We start from the raw sequence: 24,870 nt of genomic DNA on the forward strand, positions 1-24,870 counted from the left end.
CTTCGCTAGATGCTCTAGCGAGGGTGTCCTTGCGTACACTCATAATAGAATAAAGGCCTACTTTTGCCTGAAGCCTGTGTTCTCTAAATTCTTCAAGGACCTCTGGTCCAAGAACCCAAAATTCCCCGTCACAGGCAGACCATCTTAATCTGTCCACTGTCCGTGCAGGGGAGGATCGGAGCCGTAAGTATAAACTTCACCAGAGTGTGGTCTGACCATGACAATGGGGTGACATCCACACACACACCCATCTCCAGACCACCCCTTCCTCCATCAGGAGCAAAATCCAAGTTGAAGGTGGGCCCTGCCCTATGGGTTGGGCCAGTGACAACTTGAGACAGCCCCATGGTCAGCATGGAGGCCATGAAGTCCTGAGCCAGAACACTAGAGGTGGCCTTAGCATGGACATGGAAATCAAGCAAGACTATCATTCTGGGCTCCTTCAATACCACAGCCAAGATGGGCTTCACCAGTTCAATCAGAGAAGCTGCCAGGCAGCAGGGTGGACGGTACACCAGCAGCAACCCTAATTTACTCTCTCCTTGGCCTGACACCAGGTGCAGGCCCTCACAGCCAGCTCCAAGATACAGTGGTTTCCAGGTGACAGAGATGGAAGTTCTGTAGACCACAGCAGCCCCTCCCCCTGTCCCTGCAGCCTATGATGGTGTTCCACCAAGTAGCCAGGTGAGCAAAGCAGGGTCAGATCAACTCTTCCCAACTCACCCACCCCAGTAATGCACACCAAATCATGGATGAGAGTGGTCTCATTGTGTACCGATCTGGCATTAAACAGCACACACAGGTCAGTGGGCACAGCAGATGAGCAACAAGGAACCCGTCCATGGGAGGAGTGGGAAACAAGATGTAGATAGCCTTGCCTTCACCTCCTATAGTAGCTCACCACCTCCCCATGGCTATACATCCCTCTACCCATGATCACTGAAATTGGGGTGGCACCACCCATGTCCCTCCTTAGTAAGACTACTCCTAAACACCTGATATGGACCCAACAAGAGCCCACCAATATATTATGTAGCATAAGGTGGTAGAATTCTGAACTGTACAGTGTTAGTCTGCAGAGTGTGTGTTGAATGTTCTCACATGTAAGAATAGTATAGGAGGGGGAAAGATTAGCATGCCCCACTCTCAATATAACAAAGCTTCATATATGGTGTATGGGAGTATGCAGATGGGTAGGCCTTTGGCATGGCCATGCTGCTAGCTCTCGTTGATTGGATGAAGGATTGTAGATGCCACTGTTGGCATAATGTGAAGGGAGAAGGTGGGAAAGTGCCTTTCCAGTGGGCTTTATCCACATCTCAATATACAGGTCTTTTAGTTTCCACTTCCTTGCTACCTGCCTGGAGCCTGAGCACGCCTGAGCTCTAAGCAGGTGGTTCACTAAGTAAGATTATTGTGATTAGAGCAGCCTTCCATTTATGCATCTGACAAACCAACCATTACCTTGACTTCCAGAACCAGGGGAAAAACAGGAGATGAGTTTCACTAGTTCCATTTCCAAATGTCTTCATTCCTTTGGTCAACATTTGAAACAGATCACTGAGCCAAGTAAACTGCTGCTACATTCTTATGATTGGATGATATATGTATCGTGGCCTAATCATATAATCGCTTAGAATACGTGTTCTACTGATTTAAGATTGTTTTTCATTGGGAGAGAAAAATTCACTGATGTTTAACAACAAGGCAAGAAACTTACCATTTTTTGCCAGCTCCTCTAACAGTCCACTCCATTCCTCACGAAAGATATTAGCACCTGTTAAGCTGCCATCCCCGCCAATCACACAAAGGTTAGTGATTCCATACTTAACCAGGTTGCAGGCTGCCTTCAAACGACCCTCCCGGGATCGAAAAGCTTTGCAGCGTGCACTGCCAATAACCGTCCCTCCCTGCAAGATAAAAAAGAAGAATTTAAAGAAACTAGCTCTCCAGATTTTATTTCAGTTGCTGTAGGCCAGAGATGACTATGAATCACAGCACAATGGCAGCATATAGTTGCAGAAGCTAGTGATGGGGGTGGGTGGAGCACGAATTATGGTCTGTACACTTTACACTGCCTACCTGTGTTTTCCGCTGTAAACACTATTTGGTTACAGAAATAAATATGTATCACATATGTATATGTATGTATATGTATTGCCTTGTCCAGCCTGTTATAAGGCTGAGAATGCTTTCAGCTATTCTATTTACTTTTTAGTTATTTTGTAGTGGCTGTTGGAGGTCTAACAGCAGCACCCTGACATGGACCAATGGTTAGACAACAGGGTTGCCTTCACAACCAATAAGGCACAGACACATGGTGATACTTGCCATAATAATGCTCTGCTTGCCTTGCCAGGTATATCAAAACTGAAGATAGAGAGAGGGAAGGGAAAAGATAGCAGAGATATCCCCTGCGATAGACACTTCCGCTCCGGCCAGGAAGCCTAGGGCTGCTGGGGTGTGTTGCCCAGTGGTGGATTTCCTGTCAAACCTGTCACTAAACACTAGCCAAAGAAGATCAGTCCCAGAGGTCTCAGTCACCAAAAAATGAATGTTGAGGGCGGTACAGAGCTTGGGTTAGCAATGGGAGCTTTAACTTCCTCCATCTCATGTCTGAGGTCCAGGCTAAGATGCAGCAGCACAGGGTTGTGATAGTTTGACACACAGCATGCTATTTTTTTTTTACAGAGGACATTTCAATACAGATCTTTTGGATATTTGGGGAAGAGGGCAAGAAACAAGTAAGGGAGCAACTAGGATCATCGCCAAGTCTGCTACATCCAGTGAAAACACCCAGCATCTCTTTTATTGGTGAACACTGTTGAACAAAATATTGATAATTTACATTTAACAGACTTTAGTCTTATTTGCTTGGCTTACACGTAGGACACAATATTTACAGTGATCTGGTACCGACGGTGACTAAAAATGATTGCTCGTAGTCAGTTATATGTAAACTTGATTTATAGATAACAGGTGTGATAATAACAAAATTGCTACTGGAGAGTGAACAACATCAAGGGCAATTTCTTTGATAAATAACACACTTATTACTATAGCATTTCGGCCAGAATTTGGTTTTACCTTCCTGATATTGCACAACAGTATTTATTTATTCATTCATTCATTGAACCTGGGCTTGGTATTCTCTTCCTCCACATCATCGTTACTGCTGCTGTGTATGCAAACATGGTAAGATTAAAAGTCAAGAAGAATCAGTGTTTCAGTTCAATCTTATGAAACAGAGACTCTGTTGAGTTAGATTTATATATGATTAAAAAGCATAAATCCTTTTGCTCAATATTTAAATCACATTTACTATCCTAGATGGAATTCTGCCACCAGTCAGGAGCAGGAAAAGGATTTTTTTGTGTACTAGAAGAGTGCTAATATATAATTTCCTTTGCTGAAATTATGCTAGTTGCCAATTACACAATACTAATTCTTCTTTTTTGATGCAGGAAAAAGAATTAAAGCTGTGTCCATATTTTGCCCTCAGAACTGTGACAATGTACTGTGGCGCTGGGCCCATCCAGTTAAAAGTAATTCCTTGGCACTATTATCCTTATACGTGATGCAAATCACAGCAGGCAGGGAAAGATCAGATGAAAGCAGGGAAGAGGCATGGAATTTGCCTCCAACAGGAGCACAGCTTAAGCCAAAACAAAAACAGTTATTAAAGCAGGCATCCAACATAGGAACTGTTTAGATACTGATTCATATTAGAAGGGGGAAATAAAAAGCAGAGAGACACTCTAAAGCTTTTCCAGCCCCCTTCTGCTCCATTTCTCTTCTCTGCAAGTACATGGTAAAAAAAGAAAACAAGACTGCCCTGGTATGTGCAGCGGGCCATACGTGCACTGGAAATGCTAGACGGTGGCAACATGCAAGAATCCTAAATAAGCATATCTGGGACTTACTTTCAAATAAACAGGTTTCAGATCAAAACATAAAGCTGTTTTGTGCAAGACATTTTGCTAAATTTTTAAATCCCTAAATGTAAAGTGTTAGGTGTTTTTTTAAAGAGAAACAATTGTATAAAAATTATTGTTAATTCAGTACCTACCACTTGGAGGATACTCGAAACACTTTCCCATGTAACTTCAACAATATTTGCACCTCCATCGACCATGCCTTCGTAACCCTATGACAAGAGAAAAACATTACAGAAGCCTGACATATTGAAAAAACACCTTTATTTGGGGGTGGGGGTTAAAAACAATGTTAACAGAAAATGGTTTTTATGACAAAACTTGTGCTATTATTATTATTATTATTATCATCATCATCACCATCATCATCACCGTAGTAGTAGCAGTAGCTCTTACTCACTCTTCATCATAAGGTCCCAGGGCAAGATACAACAATATAAAATTCATTATCAAAAACAGTTTAAAACTAAATTAGTTACAAGAATAGGGTGGGTCCTAAAAATGTATATCTCAGGTGTCAAAAACCGGGGTAAACAGGTGTTTAAATAAGATTGGCAGGTAAGAACTAGCATGGTCTCACAAACTACTAGCAAACATGAAGTTTCATTTAACAGCCATTACTTGGCAAATCACTGTTATTTGGGCTTATTTAGGCTAAAAAGGGTTTACATGAAGAGCAAACATGTTATCGTAGTGAAGAGGACTGAACTTGGACTGGGAAAACTTGAACACAAATTCCTGCTTTAGTTTAGTGTCTTATAGTGAGTGCATCAGCAAACATGATTTCATGTTTGCTTTACTAAACACCTTGGAGGATGAGTGGGTTCAGGGCTGGCGCCAAAGGGCAGCCAACTTGGGCCCTGCCTGAGGGCCCCTGTGGCCCAGAGGTGGCCCTGAAGGGGCCCTCCTTAGAGTGTGGGGGTAGCACTCCCCTTCCATGATCCTCAGCAGGGCCTACTCCAGATCCTGCCACAGATCGCAGAGATGGAGCTCCCCCCCCCCACAGACTGTGCGGGCCTACGGCGCCCGCCCGCTCCACCTACCTCTCCTTCATTTCTGTGAATACCCTGCATGCTATGCATGCAGCTGCCATCAACCAAGATGACAGCAGAGGCTTCTCTAAGGCGCTGATGCCCCTACTGCCATCTTGATTGATGACAGGCATGTGCATGCATGCAGCATACTGCACATGTATGCCATCAACAAAAATGGAGGTGGCAGTATCAGCCCCTTAGAGAAGCCTCCGCCACCATCTTGGTTGATGGGAGCAACCTGCACGCTCTGTGTGCAGAGTGTTCACAGAAAAAGAGAAGAGGTAGGTGGAGTGGTCCCACACTGTCTAGGGAGGGGGCTGGGAGCAGGGGCCCCGGTGCAGGTTGGCACCTAAGGGTCCAGTCATGCCTGGCGCCAATCCAGAGTGGGATACCAACAAAATGATTTCAGTTTGTGGAATAATAATGCTAACTTGACCACAAAATGATCATTTTAAAACACACTTAACGTAGATAAATAATTGTTCTGAACATATTTGATTTAGGCCTTCCTGAGGCACATAACAAAAAAATAAAAAATGGCTGCTTGACTACCAGCAGTAACTAGAAAATTAGGTATTTAATCCAAGAGACCCAGCCCAGGTCTGCTTGTTTAACAATCAACATACACACAATCAATGTGTTTTGCGAATCAGCTATTCGCAAAACACATTCTATGGAACCACCTCTCTTCAAATGCAGGTTTATATCACACACTTGGTACCTACGTGTTCAATCTTAAGCATGACCCACCCATTTCCCTCACTCTCTTAAAAGGTTTCCAGGTAAGCATGGAAGCACTAGATTCCAGTTGCATACAGTTTAACCAGTAGTGGATGGAACTCTTAAGCCAGACCTGATTTTTTTGGTAAATCCCTGCTTATATAAATTCATATTTTTATAGAACCCTCAGAAATATTAAAAGGCCAAGAAAACACAGGAGTGGAGCTTACCAGGAGCTTCTCTCTCTATCAGGTGCATTCTTCCTCCATTGTCCCCATTACATGCGACAGAGGCCCCAGTTCTTTTGTACAGAACACCCCAGAAAGAGATGTCATTTTGAAAACTCACCTCCTACAAAACAAGCCCTTCCAGCTTCAGGAATAGCTGTATGATCTCATGTGGTGCTCAGAGATACGATGCATCCATGCCAGGAATTCTATATTATTAACAGTCCCTGCATGTATGTCAGTACTAGTTTTCTTCTCTGTTTGGCTGTGACATCTTGGAGAAATAACTGTATCCCGCACCCTCCCCTGCAGCCACTCAGCAATGTCTTTTTTTAATGTTGGAAAAATACACGCAGCAAAAATATTGCCTAGAATGGGCACAGTGATTAACATTGGCAATTCTCCCATGTTTCTTTTTTTAAAAAAAACTCATTTGAAAATGTCCAGAGAGGAAAAAAATGGATAGCAACAAGGGTGATGGTAATAGTGTTTGTCCACAAATCCACATAAAGCCTGATGAGAGGCAGGTTGAAGTATTTGTGGACACATTTATTTTGAGGAAGCAGCATTTTGGTGTGTATGTGCATTTTGGAGCTATTACCAATATCCCAGCCACTCTTTTCCAAGTTTATTTGTTTTTGTAATCAGCCTTGAAAATATTTATATTGAAAGGTGGCATAAATAATAATAATAATTTCACTGGCATGCAATCCCTTCTCTGTATTACTCGTGACTATCTCACTGCAACTTTCAGCAATTGTTATAAAAAGAAATCCTTAAGCAACCTCAGTTAAGTCAGAAAAACCTCCTCCAAGAACAGTTCAGGAAGAAAAATAGCTTCAGCCTCCCTTTCCTCTGTCAAGCACTGGAAGAATGCCTCCCACATAATGCCGTGCTAAATAAAATGTGCAGGAGAAAAAGAGCTGGTGTTGCATAATGGCAAAGAGACTGGGTTACAAATCGGAATGTCCTCACTTCAAATCTCATCTCCCTCCCAGAAACTCCCTAGCTTGGCTTAGGCAAGCCACTAATCTATCTCAGCTAGTTATCTATAATACAGGGTATTGACCCAACTAGGCTGTATGGAGCTAACAAAATGATATATGTGAAGTGCTTTAAACGCTTCAAAGCACTATATACATGCTAAGTATTTATGGTAACAATGACATGATTTGGTCATAAAATTGGCACAGAGAAAGAAAGAATACATATAGATTTTTTTCTTACAGCACATTTAGCTTATTAATGTGTAAAAAAGCATGTTTTTCTAAAAAGTGAAGAACTGGTCTGGGGTGGGGGCTGGTTTTTTGGCAGCAAACATGGTGCATCTACAGCCAGCTTCTGCTGCAAAATTGAAACAGTATTTTCATTTTATTTTCTGTAGAGCTGGGCAGCAATGCAGTAAGGACATATCCAAATGGGTCGCACTGGTGCAGGAGAAAAACATGTATACCTACAGGCATGTAAATAGCAGTATTCTTTGAGGGAAGCCCTACCTTAAACCAGTATAACCATTTTAACAGATATATGTTTTAGTGTGGATATGCCCTTCGAATTTCCACACAGAGATACCAATGCTGTTTTGTGCATACGGTGCTAGGGCATGATGATTATCTGCAAATCTCTAAATGCTACCTGTCCCTTTCCTCTGCAGAAATGCACTTGTCGAACAAATCTCTCATTGAGGATTTTCTTTAAAACGTTGTTGCTTTTTTAGAGCTGACTGCTATGTATCAATTTCCTACATAATCTGACTGTACTTCCAATTGAGGTACAGTAGGGCCCAGCTTTCCAGTGTTCCGCTGATGCGGTGGCTTTCAATCAGGGGAAATTCCCCATTTTAAAGCCGATCTGGCCGTTTTGCAGCATTTTGCAACATTTTCGCGCGACGTGACCCATTAAAGTCAATGGGTTCCACTTTATGGAGATTTCCGCTTTACAGAGGGGGCCTGGTCCCTAACCCGCCGTATAAGCGGGGCCCTACTGTAATGTTTTTGCTGCTGATAAATCTCAGAATGCTACAGGGTTCACAGATAAAAGCATTCACACACGCAGAGAGAAAATTCTACACTAATTACAAGTACAAGCATGTTATGGCAATCATGGCTACACTCCATTGTTGACAAGAGGGCAAATCACAAGCACATTGTTCATTGAAGCTGCTGTGCTTGAGATGCTTTCTGAACTGGAATGGGGAAATGTCTCTTTGGAATTTCCTAGCCTAGGTGCCATGGCATTGAATTTGCCCAATTTTATTCTTGTTGTTGTTATATGCCTTCAAGTCGATTGCGACTTATGGCGACCCTATGAATCAGTGACCCCCAATAGCATCTGTCATGAACCACCCTGTTTAGATCATGTAAGTTCAGGTCTGAGGCTTCCTTATGGAATCAATCCATTTCTTGTTTGCCTTCCTCTTTTTCTACTCCCTTCTGTTTTTCCCAGCATTATTGTCTTTTCTAGTGAATCATGTCTTCTCATGATGTGTCCAAAGTATGATAACCTCAGTTTCATCATTTTAGCTTCTAATGATAGTTTTAGCTTAATTTGTTCTAACATCTAACTATTTGTCTTTTTCATGGTCCACAGTATCCGCAAAGCTCTCCTCCAACACCACATTTCAAATGAGCTGATTTTTCTCTTATCTCTTTTTTCACTGTTCAACTTTCACATCCATACATAGAGATCGGAAACAGCATGGTCTGAATGATCCTGACTTTAGTGTTCAGTGACACAGCTTTGCATTTGAGGACCTTTTCTAGTTCTCTCATAGCTGCCCTCCCACAGTCCTAGCCTTCTTCTGATTTCTTGACTGTTGTCTCCATTTTGGGTAATGACTATGCCAAGGTATTCATAATCCTTGACAAATTCAATGTCCTCATTGTCAACTTTAAAGTTACATAAATCTTCTGTTGTTACTACTTTGGTCTTCTTGATTTTCAGCTATAATCCTGCTTTTGTGCTTTCCTCCAACTTTTGACAGCATTCGTTTCAAAACATTACTGGCTTCTGCTAGTAGTATGGTATCATCTGCATATCTTAAATTATTGATATTTCTCCCTCCAATTTTTCCACCTCCTTCATCTTGGTCCAATCCTGCTTCTGTATGATATGTTCTGCATATAGATTAAACAGATAGGGTGATAAAATACACCCCTGTCTCACACTCTTTCCAATGGGGAACCAATCGGTTTCTCCATATTCTGTCCTTACAGTAGCCTCTTGTCGAGAGTATAGGTTGCGAATCAGGACAATCAAATCTTGTGGCACGGCACCCCCATTTCTTTTAAAGTATTCCTTGGTTTTTCATGATCTACACAATCAAAGGCTTTGCTGTAATCTATAAAGCACAGGGTGATTTTCTTCTGAAATTCCTTGCTCCATTCCATTATCCAATGTATATTTGCGATATAATCTCTGGTACCTCTTCCCTTTCTAAATCCAGCTTGGACATCTGGCATTTCTCACTCCAAATATGGTAAGAGCCTTTGTTGCAGAATCGTGAGCATACTTGCATGGGATATTAAGGCAATAGTTCGATAATTACTGTATTCCCTGGGATCCCCTTTCTTTGGAATATTGAACGCTTCCAGTCTGTGGGCCATTGTTTAGTCTCAGTAACTTGGAGCAACTCTATTGGTATGCCATCTGTTCCTGGTGATTTGTTTCTTCCAAGTATTTTAAGAGCAGCTTCCACCTCACATTCTAAAATTTCTGGTTCCTCCGTGAATGAATGTCATCCTTGCAACTCTTTTATAGAGTTCTTCAGTGTATTGCTTCCATCTTCCTTTTATTTCATCTTGGTCAGTCAGTGTGTTCCCCTGTTGATTTTTCAACATCCCTACTCTTGGTCTAAATTTCCCGTTAATTTCTCTAATCTTTTGGAATTGGGCTCTTGTTCAACCTTTTTTTATTGTGAGGCTATAAGGGATGCTGGCTATGATTTATTCTTCAGTTAATGAAGCATTCAAGTAATACAAAACAACAAAATGGCATCTCATCATATGCTCAAATTCTCCCTGTTCACCAATGTAGTCCTGGTTTTTTGGTCCTTATTCTGAAAAAAAGCTGGTCAATTTTACCACTCTTTTGCCTTTTGAGATTTGGAGTAATGGTGCCTTAATGTTAAGGTTTACATTAGTAGCATAGGCACTAGAGCTGTATTTTACATTTTTTACATTTCAACTCAATCCCAAAAGTCTCTAGAAGAAAAATATTTATATTGGGGTTGATACATCTTGAATGCATGTGCACCGCTTCTTATAGGCAAGCTCAGACTTTCTCAACTTTCGGGTCCCCAGATGATGTTGGACTACAACTACAACCAGCCTCAGCATGGTCAATGGTTAGGAATGATGGGAATTGTAGTCCAGCAACATCTGCGGACCCAAAAGTTGGAAAAGGCTGGGCTAGCCTATAGCTGGTAAGGTTCACCTTACCTTATAATGTTATTCAACAGTTCAATTATGGTTTTTCTAGTTACTAGAACTTCATATAATATACTGTTTGTAAAAAAATATGGCCAGACTGTAGTAAAAGAAATGGCAAAGAACTGCTTCCTCCTGCTCCCCCAAAACCTGTCTATCCAGGTAAACGCTACTGAATGTATTTGAGTTACAACTGCTCTATAGTAAATTCTGATCCGTTGTGAGGTTAAACAGTCTGTTAAGCTTCCAAGTTTAGAACAAGCTAACTGCTGCAGGCTAAATGAATCCAACATAACGCAGCCTTCAACATATAGTGGGAATGTGCTGAGACAGTGATCCTTGGTGTGAAAACAGGGTATTACATGGGTACACAACAAAGGCACTATTTCCATATTTGAGTTAAGCACTTATGCAAGTATAGTTAGGCTAAGCACTTTTGCTCTTAAATTTATAAATACACGCATACACAAGTAACTTGGCCCACTTTTTCTTATCCAATCTTGCCTTCTCATATACTCAAAAAATATCTTCTATTAAGCTGCACATATCATCCAACAAATTCCCAGATATCTAATCCCTCTACATGTACACCTAGAGCCTATTATCTATTCAATAACCTTTCTGTATGGCTCATCCATATTAATGGACAGGGCCAACCCCAGCCTGCCCGGGCCTGCAAAACCTTTTGCCCCAACACCCCTCCTGATACAGGCAGCACAGCACTTATATAGGCCCCGCTGCCCCACCTACCTACCTCTGGTGTCAGTGTGCAAGCCTCATGCACTGAGTGTGCACGCTTGTCATCACCCAAGATGGCCGGCATATGCACAGAGCGTGCAGAGCATGCATATTGATGCACTAACGCAACAGGTAGCTGATGCATGACCTCACATTGCCACGGACCACAGAGTGGGTTCTACTCTAAGGAGAGGACCCTTGGGGTCCCTTGGCCAGGGCCCAACCTAGCCACACACTGATGCTGGGCCTGTTAATGGGCAATGATTCTGTTTTCCCCTCATTATTTTAATATCCTGATACCGTATCACAGGGATGAGGAACCTCAGGCCTGGGGGCCAAATGTAGTCCTCCAAGCTACTCTATCTGGCCCTCTGGATTCCCCAAGGCCACACCCCGTACTCCCTGAAGTGCTTTTGCCTACATGGAGGATGGAGAGAGATGGCTGTGCGGGTAAAAGCCTCTGGTTTTTGTGTGGCTGGAACACTATTGTACAAGTGTAAGAGCCACATCTATCACTCCATGCACCTTTACCTCTGGCCCCCACCCACCATTGGCATGTGGCCCCTAGAAGGCTTGCCCATGAGGCAACGTGAACCTCAGGCTGAAAAACAGTCTCCACCCCTGTCTTACCATATAGTTTAATTTATTTAGTACATAGTTTTAATTTATTTAATTTTAACTGCTTTGTAGGCAAACCTCACAAAGCAGTTTACAAAAAAAGTTAAAACAATAAGCATCCATTCATTTTTTATCACATAGTTTTAACTAATGCTTTTTGTGTTAACTTTGGCAAGTTGTTTTTTGAGAGTATGAGAGAGATTTGCCAGAAAAGCCATTTTTAAATAGTGTTCTTCATTGATTATTTTATGATCAAGTGAGATTCTAATCTATTAATCATCACTAACGCAAACACCAAACTCTTCCAGGATCCCAGGGAGCTCTAACAGAATTTTCTGGTAGGCACTTGTATATAAAAACAGAAACAGGCCTTGAAGACAAGTCACCCCATGAAAGCAATGTGTCCACAGCAGATTTGCATTTTCTAAGTTACAGCGAGTACAGTTACCATGTTATCTCATTCCTGAATGCACAACTGACACAAAACGGCTGCACTGCTGACATGGGGCTACTTTTTCCCACAACCTCAATGCATAATTACTTGGCAGCACAAATAAAACTCTAGCAGGGGATGGGGATACACTGGACGAAAAGGAAGTCGAATAAAGATACTAGGAATTAGAACTCATTCACTTCTAGCACATCAATCTAAGGGCCAGGGTCTTTAATTTGACCACTTGGCTCTAAACAGGAGCAGCAAAACCTAAATATAATTAAGCAGCACTCCTATGCATTCTTACAGGGGAGTAAGGCTTACGTTGGAGGAAACCTACATAAGAGTGTGCTGTCAGGCCAATATGCTTAAATAATTTTAATATATTAAAACTTTTTTAAGTGCTAAAGGTTTATCAGTGTCCACAGTTACTTTGCATTCAAAGCTCAAAACACTGGAAGCCAATAACAGAATTAGTTATTACCTCCACGTTTTTCCTTATACCTCTTGAACTAAAGAAAGACCTGAGACGCATATCCTCCCCTCCCCTGTACATTCTTTCAAATGTAACAGTCTCTTACCACTAATCCTCCTCCCCATCTGCTGTCCTTGAAAACAGAAAGCTGCCCTCATGGAAGGCTACACATCCCCAGTGATATCTATCAGGAAACATCTGTTGCAAGATCCCCCCCTTTACCAAAGTGAAAACTAGAAATCCAAGAAGTAGTCCGAGAGTAGCAGTGCAATTTATTAACTTTATGAACATATGAAGCTGCCTTACACTAAGTCAGACATCGGTCCATTTAGCTCAGTACTGCCTACACTGACAGCTGGCAGTTCTCCAACTAGCTCTAGACAGAGATGCCAAGAACTGAACCTCGGATCTTCTGCATGCAAAGCAGGAGTTCTCCCACTAAGCTATGGCCCTTTATGTAAACGTAGGGAATTATTATTTAAATATTAAGTATTTTTAATAGTCATTTGAAGCATTTGTTAAAAATAATGTTAATAGTATGAAATAACTTTCACTAACTAAATTTTGTATATATATACAAAAAAGGCAGCACTCCAAGACTGTTACATAAAGAAAAGTGCAGGTTTGATCCAGAAAATCAATGAAATCATGCTACAGAATAGTTATCAACAAATAGTGACTTGATCTGCCCACCGCCATAGCTCTCTGTTCCAAGGAACCCTCCTGTTATATGCAACAGTTGCTTTTTACTACATGAACCAGCAGACAAGGAAAGGACTTTTTAACTCTTCCAGCATGAACAGTAACAGAGACTTTAATGGAACTCTTTGTTTAGTATGCATCTCACACCAAATGTAATGCAAGTAATTACAGACGCCTGGGCAAAAGCTGTTTAAAAGGCAGGAATAGGGGTTTAAGGGGCCCTTTGCCTGCATCTCAGCTCAGGGATTTAGCAGAGCCAATATTCCTGGCCTTTCAACCTTTGCTCAGTTCAAAATATGATCCCTTAAAAAAAGGCATCAACCAGGACTATAGAAGAACACTGCTGGCTGCTGAGGACTAATTTAAGAAATAGATACAAGACAACCTTTTGCAGATATAAGGAAAGAAAAAACCCTTCTAGACATAAAAAGATCCCGTGTCTTTCAAGCAAGGTGCCAAAATAATTGTCAGTAGAAGACACACTTCCAACATTGGCATGACACACAAATACTCAGTTAGTTGCTGTGGCAATATTACAAAAGGACTGTGGAGCACCGAGTTTTGTTTGCTGCATATTCATGTGTTTCCAAATTCTTTGACAGATGAGTTATAGGAGTAGACCAGACATGGACTAGCAATGCACAAAGAGCCAGATGGACAAAACTGCTCTTATGTATATATAAAAAAGAAAACTTCCTGATGGGTTTTGCATCTCTACAATTATATCAATTCAGATGCAACATTATCAAAAGCTGCATGCTTTATTAGCTTATAAACTTAGGGTTCTTTATATGGCTTTGGAAAAAGTCCAGTGCTCACATTCAGCACACTTTCTGCATGCATATATGTCGAGAGGTTGTTATTACATTATGCATACACAGATTTAAATAGATTATGGCCAGTTACATGTATAAAGATGCTACCTAGCACACAATGAACTTGGCCAGCAATGAAGCTTCATGAGCTATGGAAAAAAATGTTACCTGTTGTATATTTTATCCTTGGGCTCCTATGAACAGCACCCCCCCCCCAGACAGCTTACAAAATATGACCAATACCAACCTCCCTCAAAGTTTAAAAGACTGTGGGATAAATGGCACATGCATTGAACCACAGGCACCAGCTAGTCAAACTGCATTGCTTTCAACTTAATGCACCCTCAGATGCAGATCTTGAGTGCACTTTTCATTCTTGCTGGCAGCGGGTTACACATGGCATAGGAATGGTTAAGTAACATCATCTACCCTCCTTGCTGCCTGATAAGTCACTAGCCTTGTGTTTATTATCTGCTGGACTGCCTGAATCTCAGCTACATAAGCAGTAGAGTGTTGAGTGTTTGAGCCAGAACACCCGTGGCCAAGGCTCCCAACTAGTGAAGAGAAGCCAAAGGGGACTGTCGCTTTGGATTGTCATGAGGGTGAGGGCACCATCCTCTTGTTATTTACCTGGGATGGATGAAAACGTCTTGCCCGGTCTTGTGCTTGACACACAGTCTGTATTTCTCTGTAACATCTGGGAGTAGCCGAGCAGGCTCTGGACCAGAGTGTAAACACAGTGGTGGACTGGATGAAGGCCAATAAACTAAGTTTAAACCCTGGCAAAACAGAGGCCTTTTTTATTATTGGTCCCTGTGTTACTTTTTCTAAATGGAGTTGTACTCCCTCTGAAGAAACAGGATTGGAGGTGCTCTTGGACTCATCTTTGGCATTTGAGGCACAGGTGACCTCAGTGGCTAGGAGTGTCTTTTAACAGCTTTGGATGATAAAACAGTTATGGCATTCCTGGACCGAGAGAGTTTAACCACTGTGGTCCTGGCATTGGCAACCTCAAAACTAGATTATCACAACACAGTCTACACAGGACTTCCCTTGGGCTTAACCTGGAAGCTGCAGCTGGTGCAGTATGCAACAGCTAGGTTGCAGACAGGGGTATCCCAACAACACTATATAACATGTCTGCTGAGGGAATGGCACTAGCTGCCAAAATGCTACCGGGCACAGCTCAAGGTTTTGCTTCTAGTATATAAAGACGTAAAGAACTTGACACCGGGTTTCCTAAGGGACCACCTCAGTTCATATATGCTTGTCTGGAGATTGTGTTCCTCAACGGGGACACTGCTGAGAGTACTGCATGCCCCGGAGGTGCACTTAATATGTACTAAAAATCAGGCTTTTCATGTTGCAGCTCCAGCCCTCCGGAATCAGTTACCAGCTGAAATTAGACAGGTGCCTAGCATCATGGTGTTTCGACACCTACTGAATACATTTTTGTTTAAGGTGGCTTTTCCTGAGGCACGACACAGTCATTTATGTAATGTTAACTGTTCACCCATAGAACGGCAGTATTTCCCTATTTATCCCCACTTAGAGCCAGTGTGGTGTAGTGGTTAAGATGTTGGGCTACGACCTGGGAGACCAGGGTTCAAATCCCCACACAGCCACGAAGCTCACTGGGTGACCTTGGGCCAGTCACTCAGAGGAAGGCAATGGTAACCTCCTCTGAATACCGCTTATCATGAAAACCCTATTCATAGGGTTGGCCATAATTCAGAAGCGACTTGAAGGCAGTCCATTTTCATTTCCCTATTTATCCCACACTTTCCAAGATCTCTCTCTTTCTCTTCGGGAACTGTGGATGCATAGCATAAAACACAGTGGAGCATACATACAACAAACATGACCACCAACCTCATAGATAAAATATACTTTTGCTTCAACATAAATTCCCATACGCACTACTGCACGGACTGCTGCATTCATACCTGGAAAGAAGAAAACAAAAAGAAGCGTTACCATTGTTACAAAATATTAATTTGAAATGTCTTTAAAAATCAGCAACCTGTAAATCTTTAACATGAAGAACAAATTACAAAACTAATTGTGACATTTGTTGTGTACCCTAATCAATATGCTTCATTGCCATAAATAGACACTAATAAATGTTTGGACCAATGGACTCCAGTGGACTGTATAAACCACTCCAATCTTACTGTGGCTGCATACAAACCATACATTTAAACCACAAAGAATCCTGAGAACTGAAGTTTACCCCTCACAGAGGTATTTTAAAAAACATGAAAGAATCTTGGGGCACCTTAAGGACTAACAAAGTATTATATCTTACATCAGGGGTAGGCAATGTGATGCCCTCCAAATATTGCTGTGCTTCAATTCCCAACAGCCCTAGCCATCATTCCCAACAGTCAGAGATTATGCAAGTTATAGCCCAACAACATCTGAAGGGCACTATGTTGACTACCCCAGGTGTAAGGTATCATAGACAATTCCACTCTGTAGATTCATGAAGTGAAATTTTAGGTATATAAAGGGGAAAAAATACCATTTGGCTGTGATTACGACGAGATGCAAAAGTCATCCCCAGTGATTTGAACCCAATTTCTGGTTGGTGATAAATAGAGCTTAAGTACATGTTAAATAGGCACACCTTAAACCTTTTACAGAAGCAGATTGGTGATAACACAATCATCTCAGCATTGCTGATTATATTTACACCTGTAGTTGGGTAGGGAACTATTCACAAGCTACAGTCATAAGATAGCATGGGGATCCTGCCATTGGCAAGACAGTTAATGCATGAAGTGTGATAAAAATCCTTTTTTTGTATTCAACCCATGATGGCACTGAATTGTAATACAGCTGTTTCATGTTGTATACTTCCTTTGAAATTCCTTTGTTCCAAAATAGCCCCCTTAATTATGATCAAATACAGTGTCTTAGGAAGCCGAAATGTTCTCCCACCTATTTATGGATATTGTCGTTTCTGATATCAGAAATGTGTCCATTTATTATTTTGCATAGAGACTGGCCTGTCTGGACTATGTAGAATGTAGAAGGGCAGATGACAGCATAGCATATATCACAGTGGAAGATGAACACAGAGACATAGAAAACTACCTCATGCGGAGTTTGGTCCATCTAGCTCAGTATTGTCTACACTGACTGGCAGTGGCTCTCCAGGACTTTCAAACAGAGAACACTCCCAGCCATACTTAGAGATACTGAGGATTGAACCTGGACTCTTTTTTATGCAAAGCAGGTGCCCTATCACTGAGCTATGGTTCTAAATGAATGACCCCTGATGTTGAGGATATCATTAAATCTTGTTATAATTTTGCTGGAGTAGTCAATTTTCTTACCATTTTTTCCTTTATGTACATGCCAACTAAGATTTAACCTCATGCATCTGACAAAATGGGCCTATATCCACAGAATAAATTTGTTAGTCCTTAAGATGCTACAAAATTCTTTGTTGTCTGTGGCCTAGTAAGAATGCATTTTCCTTAATCCTCTTCCTGAACTCTGTTACATCATTTGAACCTGCTTTTGTGGTTATCTAGAGTGCTTAGATTATGCATTTTCATGCTACCTCTGCTTCCAAGCAATAGGTCAAGCACAGCCTTTATAATGAATGGGCACTGTGTGGGTTCAAGACCAACTGCACTGGAAATACAGTGTTGAATCCAGAGATATGAGCCCTGTTTCTAAAATCCAGATCAGTTCTCTCCCAACCAAATTCACCCTAGTGATGTCGAGCTCTTCTTGTACAAACTGTATCAGGCAAAACAGTTTAGCCCCACTCTGATGGTTGATTATGACTCACATTTCAGCTTCTCAAAATAATAAACTGCCCATTAATGCTCATCATCTATCAATAATCAGGCCATACCAATGCCAAAAGAAAGGATAATTCATATTGCATAACACCACAGCCTGACTCACAGTGGCACTGGGTGATATCCACTTGCGGCATCCCACTTGCACAAATGCAACTTTCTATCTCCTCTTCCCCACCCTCACAGCCTCCCACATACCCTAAAAATCTGCTCCAGAGGATTAAGGAACTATCTGAAGAACACTAGGGCAATGGGGGGGGGGCTGCAGGGAGAGGAGAAAAAGGATGCAATGTTACCGATGCAGTGTTGGATCTCACAGTACTGTATCTGAAAGCCTCCAATAAAACTACACAATGCTTACTGTTTAAATTTGAACAGAACTAAAAAGATGTTTTAATCAAATATATGCTATATTACACTAAAAATACCATGTGATATCCTACAGCTATGATAGTCTTGTAAACCATGATTAAAGCTGGTTAATTTATGTCTCCCAAAGGGAATTCAAAATCTGCCTTTCACAGTAGTATTCTCACTTTAATGAATTTGTCTGGTAATTCTTTTTTATTATAAGTTTTCTCCCAAATAATAAGAAGTGAAAGGAAATTACTGGATTAATTGGGTTGTTTTGCTACTTCTGCAGACCCACCATGTGAATGAAGCTCAGCTGCTGATTGGGATGAATAGTTCTTGTTTAGGTAACCTTTCATATCAACTAAGATAAAGGAATTGTCTCGTTTCCTTACATCTGTTTTTTCTTGCCTATGTCTGAGCAGTTTTGTTATTGTTTAGTTACGAGGTCCAGATCCTATTCTCTATTCCAGCGCTCATCAATAGAGTATCTGCATTAAAAACAAACAAAACACCACATGGTGTCTCTGTTCACCTCACTACTGAGTGACTGCAGCTGAATCCTATATATCTGGAACTAGAGGCAAGACTTCTAAGTCATGGGATCTGGCTTCAAGTAGACTTAAGCCCTTGCACATCCCTCCTTAGAAATAAAGCTGGGTTGGATCACACAGCTGGAACTAGAGAAATATTACATGCAAGAACATCTAAAAGTCCCTTGTATTGGATCAGACCAAAAGTCCATCTGGTTCAGCATTCTGTTTCCAACAGGAGCCAAACACAAACATCTGGAAGTTTACAATCAAGGCCTGGAGGTGATGGTCTTCCCCTATAGTTTGTTATGAGCATCTATTCAAAGGGACAACTGAGCCCTACAACAAAATGTTGGTGTGCATTCTCACCTTTTAACAAGAGCCATGCCCTCCTGCAGGATGTTTCAATCCATTTTCCTCCAACACCCCCTTCCAAATTTCCATTTTTCTTTTCCATCAACATCTAATGGTCACTACACATGCTCAGTTGTCAGTTGGCTGCTTTAGGGGAGTGGGTTTTTTTTTTTTAAGTTTTTTTAAAAAAAGAATTTTTGTTCTGAAAACCTTGACATTTTCTAGAATATGCTGATGCTTCCCTCGTTTCTTGAGGCGGGGAGCTGTTTTGGCTATAGGCCTGTTGGTCCTCGCTATCTAAAACCTGCTATTATTAATGCAGTGTCACTCCCTCTACATGAAGGTTTATTAAGCTATCATGGTTAACAGACACTCAAAAACATCGACCCATGTACACACTCATTATTTATTATTTTAGAGTATTTGACTCTTTACTGCAAAGTACTTCATGCTGTTTTTATATATAATAAGTGGTCTATAAGTTGACTAAATAAATAAATAATCAGAGGTACGACATAACATTTGGCATCAGGTATATGTATGTTTACTTCAACTTTGTGGTGGGAAGAAACATTGAAGAGGTGCTGATACCACTGAAGTGCTTCCCTGTTTCAAAGTTTCCCAGTCCCCATTTGCACATTTAATCTATTTCTGTATATATCAGATGAAATGTTTATTTTCAGATTGTTTCTTTATTGTCAGAAACACAGTTTGTATTTTATTGTTATTGCTTGCAGAATAAATAAATAAATGTTTAAAATGTGTTCATAGTCTCCTTTTACCGAGCATTTTCTCAAAATCAAATGGGTTGGATCTAAACTTAATTCCTATTGAAATGAATATGATTTGTTATGACTAACTTGTTCCACTTATTTCCATGGGCCCTAAGTTCACCGAACTCCAATCCAAAATCAATATTCAACACTTTTAAATGTCTTGTTATTTTTCAGAAAACCAATGATTTTGTCATCATCCTCATCTCCAATTTAAATTGGAAACTTCTAATCAGGCCACGAGAATATGCAGAGACAAAGGAATGGTAGCTCTGCTGGGAGCAAATGATAGACCATGGGAAAGCAAGGCTTTATTTCATTATCTTTGGTTCCTTCACTGCATAACAGAAATCCAGATTGTATCTACAACAATGTAATTATATTATCATACATGGAAAATTGTTCTCAAGCAACTAGTGTTCATTCATTGATGTTCAGTGCAGTGTAGCCACAGACAACATATTTTAGCAGCAAACTGTACTGTCTCAATCCCTACAAAAAAGCATAATGTAACATATTTCTTGCATATTAGACCCCAGCCATCTGCTAATATACTTCCCAAACACTTGAAAAATCAAAAGAGAAAATAAGACTATGCATTAACTAATCATATACATGCATATCTGAAAATGGAAATGGACTGCCTTCCAGTCAATTCCAACTTATGGTGACCCTATGAATAGGGTTTTCATGGTAAGCAGTATTCTAAGGGGGTTTACCATTGCCTTCCTCCGAGGCTGAGAGGCAGTGACTGGCCCAAGGTCACCCAGCAAGCTTCATGGCTGTGTGGGGATTTGAACTCTGATCTCCCAGGTCGTAGTCCAGCACCTTAACCACTACACCACACTAGCTCTCTCATGGTATTAATTTTCAATTGAGCTGTAGTGTACATACAGGTGCACTGGAAATGTGACCTCTGGCTCCACCTTAATCTAGTATTGCCTATCCTCATTCTGACTTTGGGATTTTGAGAGAGTGAATAACATGCTTTTTCATTTTCAAGATCTTCTCGCCAGCAAATTATAAGAAAGTTTCCACAAAACCGCCTTTATGTGCAGACCGCTTTAGCCTCACATTTATAGGTATGCTCGGCTTTTTATTCTGGCTACAAAGAAGTCTATAGACAGATGCTGTTTGTTAAGTGGATGACATGTGACATGGTTGTGCAAAATTACTCAGGATATAAAACTATCAATTTTTACCACAACAACCTGTCCCCTTTATTTCAGTGGGATGTTGAAAAATAAAGCTTTCACTTGAATGGTTACACACAGGAGCCTCCCATACAGCTGGACTTGAAGCAGTCACGTAATTCAACTCTATGAGGGTAGCTGGACATCAAAATGGTGCCCAAGACCACATCTGCCTGCTTCTTCTTCTGTCCATTCAAAGCTGTTACCTAAAATGCATACCACCATGATAGAGAACAGCTGGGAGAAAATATACATGTTCAAACACATGGCAGAATGGTGCTAGTAATTTGAAAAATCTCCAAACAACCAATTACCCTTTGGGTCGGATCATCTCCTAGATATTGACTTATTCCCTCTTGTTGTGTTTCTGCATTTTTGACCCTGAGTGTCCATTGTGGATGTTTATTTTTTTATTCTTCTGTATGCTGAATTTCATATCTAGTGTTTGATACCCAGGGTTTTTGTGCTGATTCCTTCACATGTATTGTTGTGCGCCTCCCAGGGGTCCCTGTGCTCGCCCTGAGCTTGGTTTCCTTGGGAAGAAGGTCAGCGGAGACTGTGGTGTCTTTATGAAATATGGTTTATTTATTTACACGCATTCCAACCTGAGCTTAGGATGGAGGGGTTCAAGGCATCAGCAGTCCAATATCCAGCTTTCCCATCAGTGTTACATGAGGCATCCTAAAGCCAGGGTGCAGAGAGACAGCCTCTCTGCCTGCCTCCAGTTCCCAGCCTTTCTCCAGACACAACACTCCACACACTAAAAGCACAAACCTCTCCCAGCACCCGGGGGGGGGGGCTCTCCTGAAGAGTTTCAATGACAAAAGGATCTTCCTGGCCCATTCACCAGTTGCTGGGCACCTAATAGTCTGCATCTGTGTCAGAATTGTTTAATATGTTTTTTAATAATGTCTTTAACCTTTTTTTAAAGTTGTTTTTTAAAATGTTTTTAATGCTGTTTTGTTTTAATGTATTTTAAGATTTGTTTTCATGATGTTTTAAGCGTTTTAGTGCTTTGTTTGCCGCCCTGGACTCCTGCTGGGAGGAAGGGTGGGATACAAATTAAATAAATAAATAAATAATAGAGCCATTAACAACCTGGCCACTCTGTTAGCTTAACAAAAGAAACTCATCTGGCCAGCAGAGCCAGCCCCTCACCCCAAGGCACAGGATTCCAAATCAGAGGCTGGAAGGCGACCCACAGGAATCATCCATTCCAACCCCCAAACTCACAACAGTATCGTCTGTGGGGTGGAGTTCCTTCACTTCTCTCCTTCACTGTTGTGTTTATTTTGGAAACATTTTTTATGTTTATTAAAACTGATGCTAGTTATTCAGGATATATTTCACTCTTAAGTAGTATTGTGGATAGTATTTCAAAAGTATACAGTATGCCTGGAAAATATCAAGGATGTACAAAGAAGCAAAGGTTGAATGGGGTGGTTGCCATGAAGGCGACACTGCTGACAAACAATAAGCTAGAGGGGGGAAAGGTGGGTTTATAAGGGACCCCAGGGCCTGGTAGGGAATGCATGTAAATATTGTAGGTGGTATTCAGTGCTAGTCCTACTCAGAGTACATCCATTTAGATTAATAGACATTACTAACTTGGGTTCATTGATTTTAATGGGTCTCCTCTAAGTAGAATTATTTTATACAACCCTTTGTAATCAGCTCAAAAGCATCTAAAAACAAAGCAACATCTTTTCACATTAAAACCTCTCCCATAAGAAGTTATAACTGCCTGGCAATGTAAAACACTTGAGAAAAACTCTAGGATGGGAACACCAAGCAGTCATTGTGCAGAATACTCAGGGTGCTCATCCAAGTAATTTGGGAGCCCCTCATCATAGGCTAGCAATTACCAATTAAGAGTCAAGACCAATTTGCCCGCTCCTTGAAGCTGAGTCACCATCCTTGAAGCTTGCAGAAGTAAGACAGTGACTGCTGTATCAATATATGGATTTTACAGAAATAGTATCCTTTTAGTCAAGATATGAGGTTTCAGTGGTCTATGGATTACAAAGAAAATTCCTCCCCGCCCACCCCTCATGATATTTAAGGTAACAGTCCATAACAGTGGACTAACAAGCTGAAAGCCAGTGTAGTATAGTAGATAGTGTAAAGGGATTAGATGGGTGATAATCCCTGCATAGCCGAAAACCTCAGTGGGTGTCCTCTCTTAGCTTGACCAACCACACAAAAGTTGTTGGAAGAATAAAAATGGGATAACCACCATAAACTTCACCTTGACCTCCTTGAAGGAAAGATGAGGAACTGGTGTGATTTCTAACAATCTTGAATCTTTCCTAGGAAATGTGTAACCCCTGCCCCACCCCAGTATAAATTGTCCCAATACAAGCCATTTGCAAACAGACTTGCTCTGATCAGCTTGGTGGGCACTGAGACATCACTTGAAGTCCGTCTGCAAGCAGTATGCACTGAAACCACTTGCAGATGGACTTCAAAGGCTAGACTCTTTCAATTTGTTACCTGACATGACAATGTCAAATGATTTACAGGTAAGTGGTCCTACTCACATGTCAAAGTTGGACCACAGGGGAAGGAAGGCAGGGAAGGAAGGATCCAGCCCATCATTCTCTAGATCCTCCAAGACCTACCTTGAGATAGTTTCTCTGCAGTGCCGGCATAGTTTGTACTTCTTTGAAAGAGGCACTGTTTTGAAATGTCTCTCATACCACCTATGCATCAAGAGAGCATTTTCAAATAGGACACTGATGCACTTACTGACAAGTATATTTACCCAGAAGGAAGCACAAGCAGTGTGCTATTTAGAAAATACTTGCAGCAAAAATCAAATGCCTCATTAATCAAAAGTCCCCAAATCATTGAGACTTACTCCTGGGTAATTGTGTTCATTAGTTCAGCCTTAGCCTTCATGGCTTTGTTATTTTGTTTTAAAAATTAATATATGCACTACTACCTGTACATATGCTCCAGTTTAGTTCGAACATATATACATAAAAACAAATCCTAGGTTTGTATTTACAGGGGTAAATAAGGAAAAAACTGATATAATAGAATTCTGTACATGTGACACATAAAACTGTAATTTAATTTCCATAACTTAAAACTCTAGTATAAAACCCAGACTAGCTAGAATGCACATTCAATTTCAAACTGACTCCTTCCATTTTTCATCTCCTATGAATCATGTGTATAAGTGACAAAAGCCTGACAAAAAAACTTACTAACACTTTTGAAAGTGAAGTGTTTGGTTTCCTCTAAAATTGTGCATTTGGACACTGAAGGAACAGTGAACAAGGAAAAGTGGCAGCTCTAAAGAGCTGCTTTGTATGAGCTTTTTTTCCACCTCTGGTCTCTTTATTTTGTAATCTCCCAACATAGCCAGAAGCAGCACTTGCCCCACCTTGTCTCAATGACCTTGAAAGATTATGACTCAAAGGCAACCAGTGTGCTTACTCTCTCCTTCCGGGATGTGAATACAGAATACAGTGCATGTTTTGCCTATGCTTCTGTTTCCAAGCAAATTGATAAAACAGAAACAAACACATATACACCTTTTTTTCCTAGTGGGCTGCCTTTAATCTCGCTCCAATCTAAATAATCATTCAGTCTTTAGGCTGGATTCAGATCCCGCTTTTCCCCTCTCTCCCCTGCAAGAAAACAAAAGGGACTCGGCTGAAGTTCAGTTCCAGCCTCCACCGTGTTTGCAATGCAAACTTTCCTTTTTTCCTCTTGG

The 24,870-nt window shown here is 41.0% G+C and overlaps 1 protein-coding gene across 9 annotated transcripts in view; it reads right to left on the reverse strand.

The window, feature by feature from the left end:
• Nucleotides 1-24,870, reverse strand: part of PFKP (phosphofructokinase, platelet) — a 395,018-nt gene that overhangs the window by 54,181 nt on the left and 315,967 nt on the right. For 7 of the 9 annotated variants that reach the window (XM_061587942.1, XM_061587948.1, XM_061587945.1 and 4 more), the window contains exons 2-4: nucleotides 15,997-16,070; nucleotides 4,070-4,147; nucleotides 1,721-1,910 (exon numbers count right to left, since the gene is read on the reverse strand). In XM_061587942.1, coding sequence (XP_061443926.1) covers nucleotides 1,721-1,910; nucleotides 4,070-4,147; nucleotides 15,997-16,068 — 340 coding nt within the window. In that variant the 5' untranslated portion in view covers nucleotides 16,069-16,070. Of the gene's footprint in view, nucleotides 1-1,720; nucleotides 1,911-4,069; nucleotides 4,148-6,037; nucleotides 6,173-15,996; nucleotides 16,071-24,870 lie in introns of those variants that run through there. The other 2 variants (XM_061587946.1, XM_061587944.1) reach the window with 2 other exon arrangements.

This window comes from Rhineura floridana, chromosome 10 (genome assembly GCF_030035675.1).
Source record: "Rhineura floridana isolate rRhiFlo1 chromosome 10, rRhiFlo1.hap2, whole genome shotgun sequence".
NCBI lineage: Eukaryota > Metazoa > Chordata > Lepidosauria > Squamata > Rhineuridae > Rhineura > Rhineura floridana.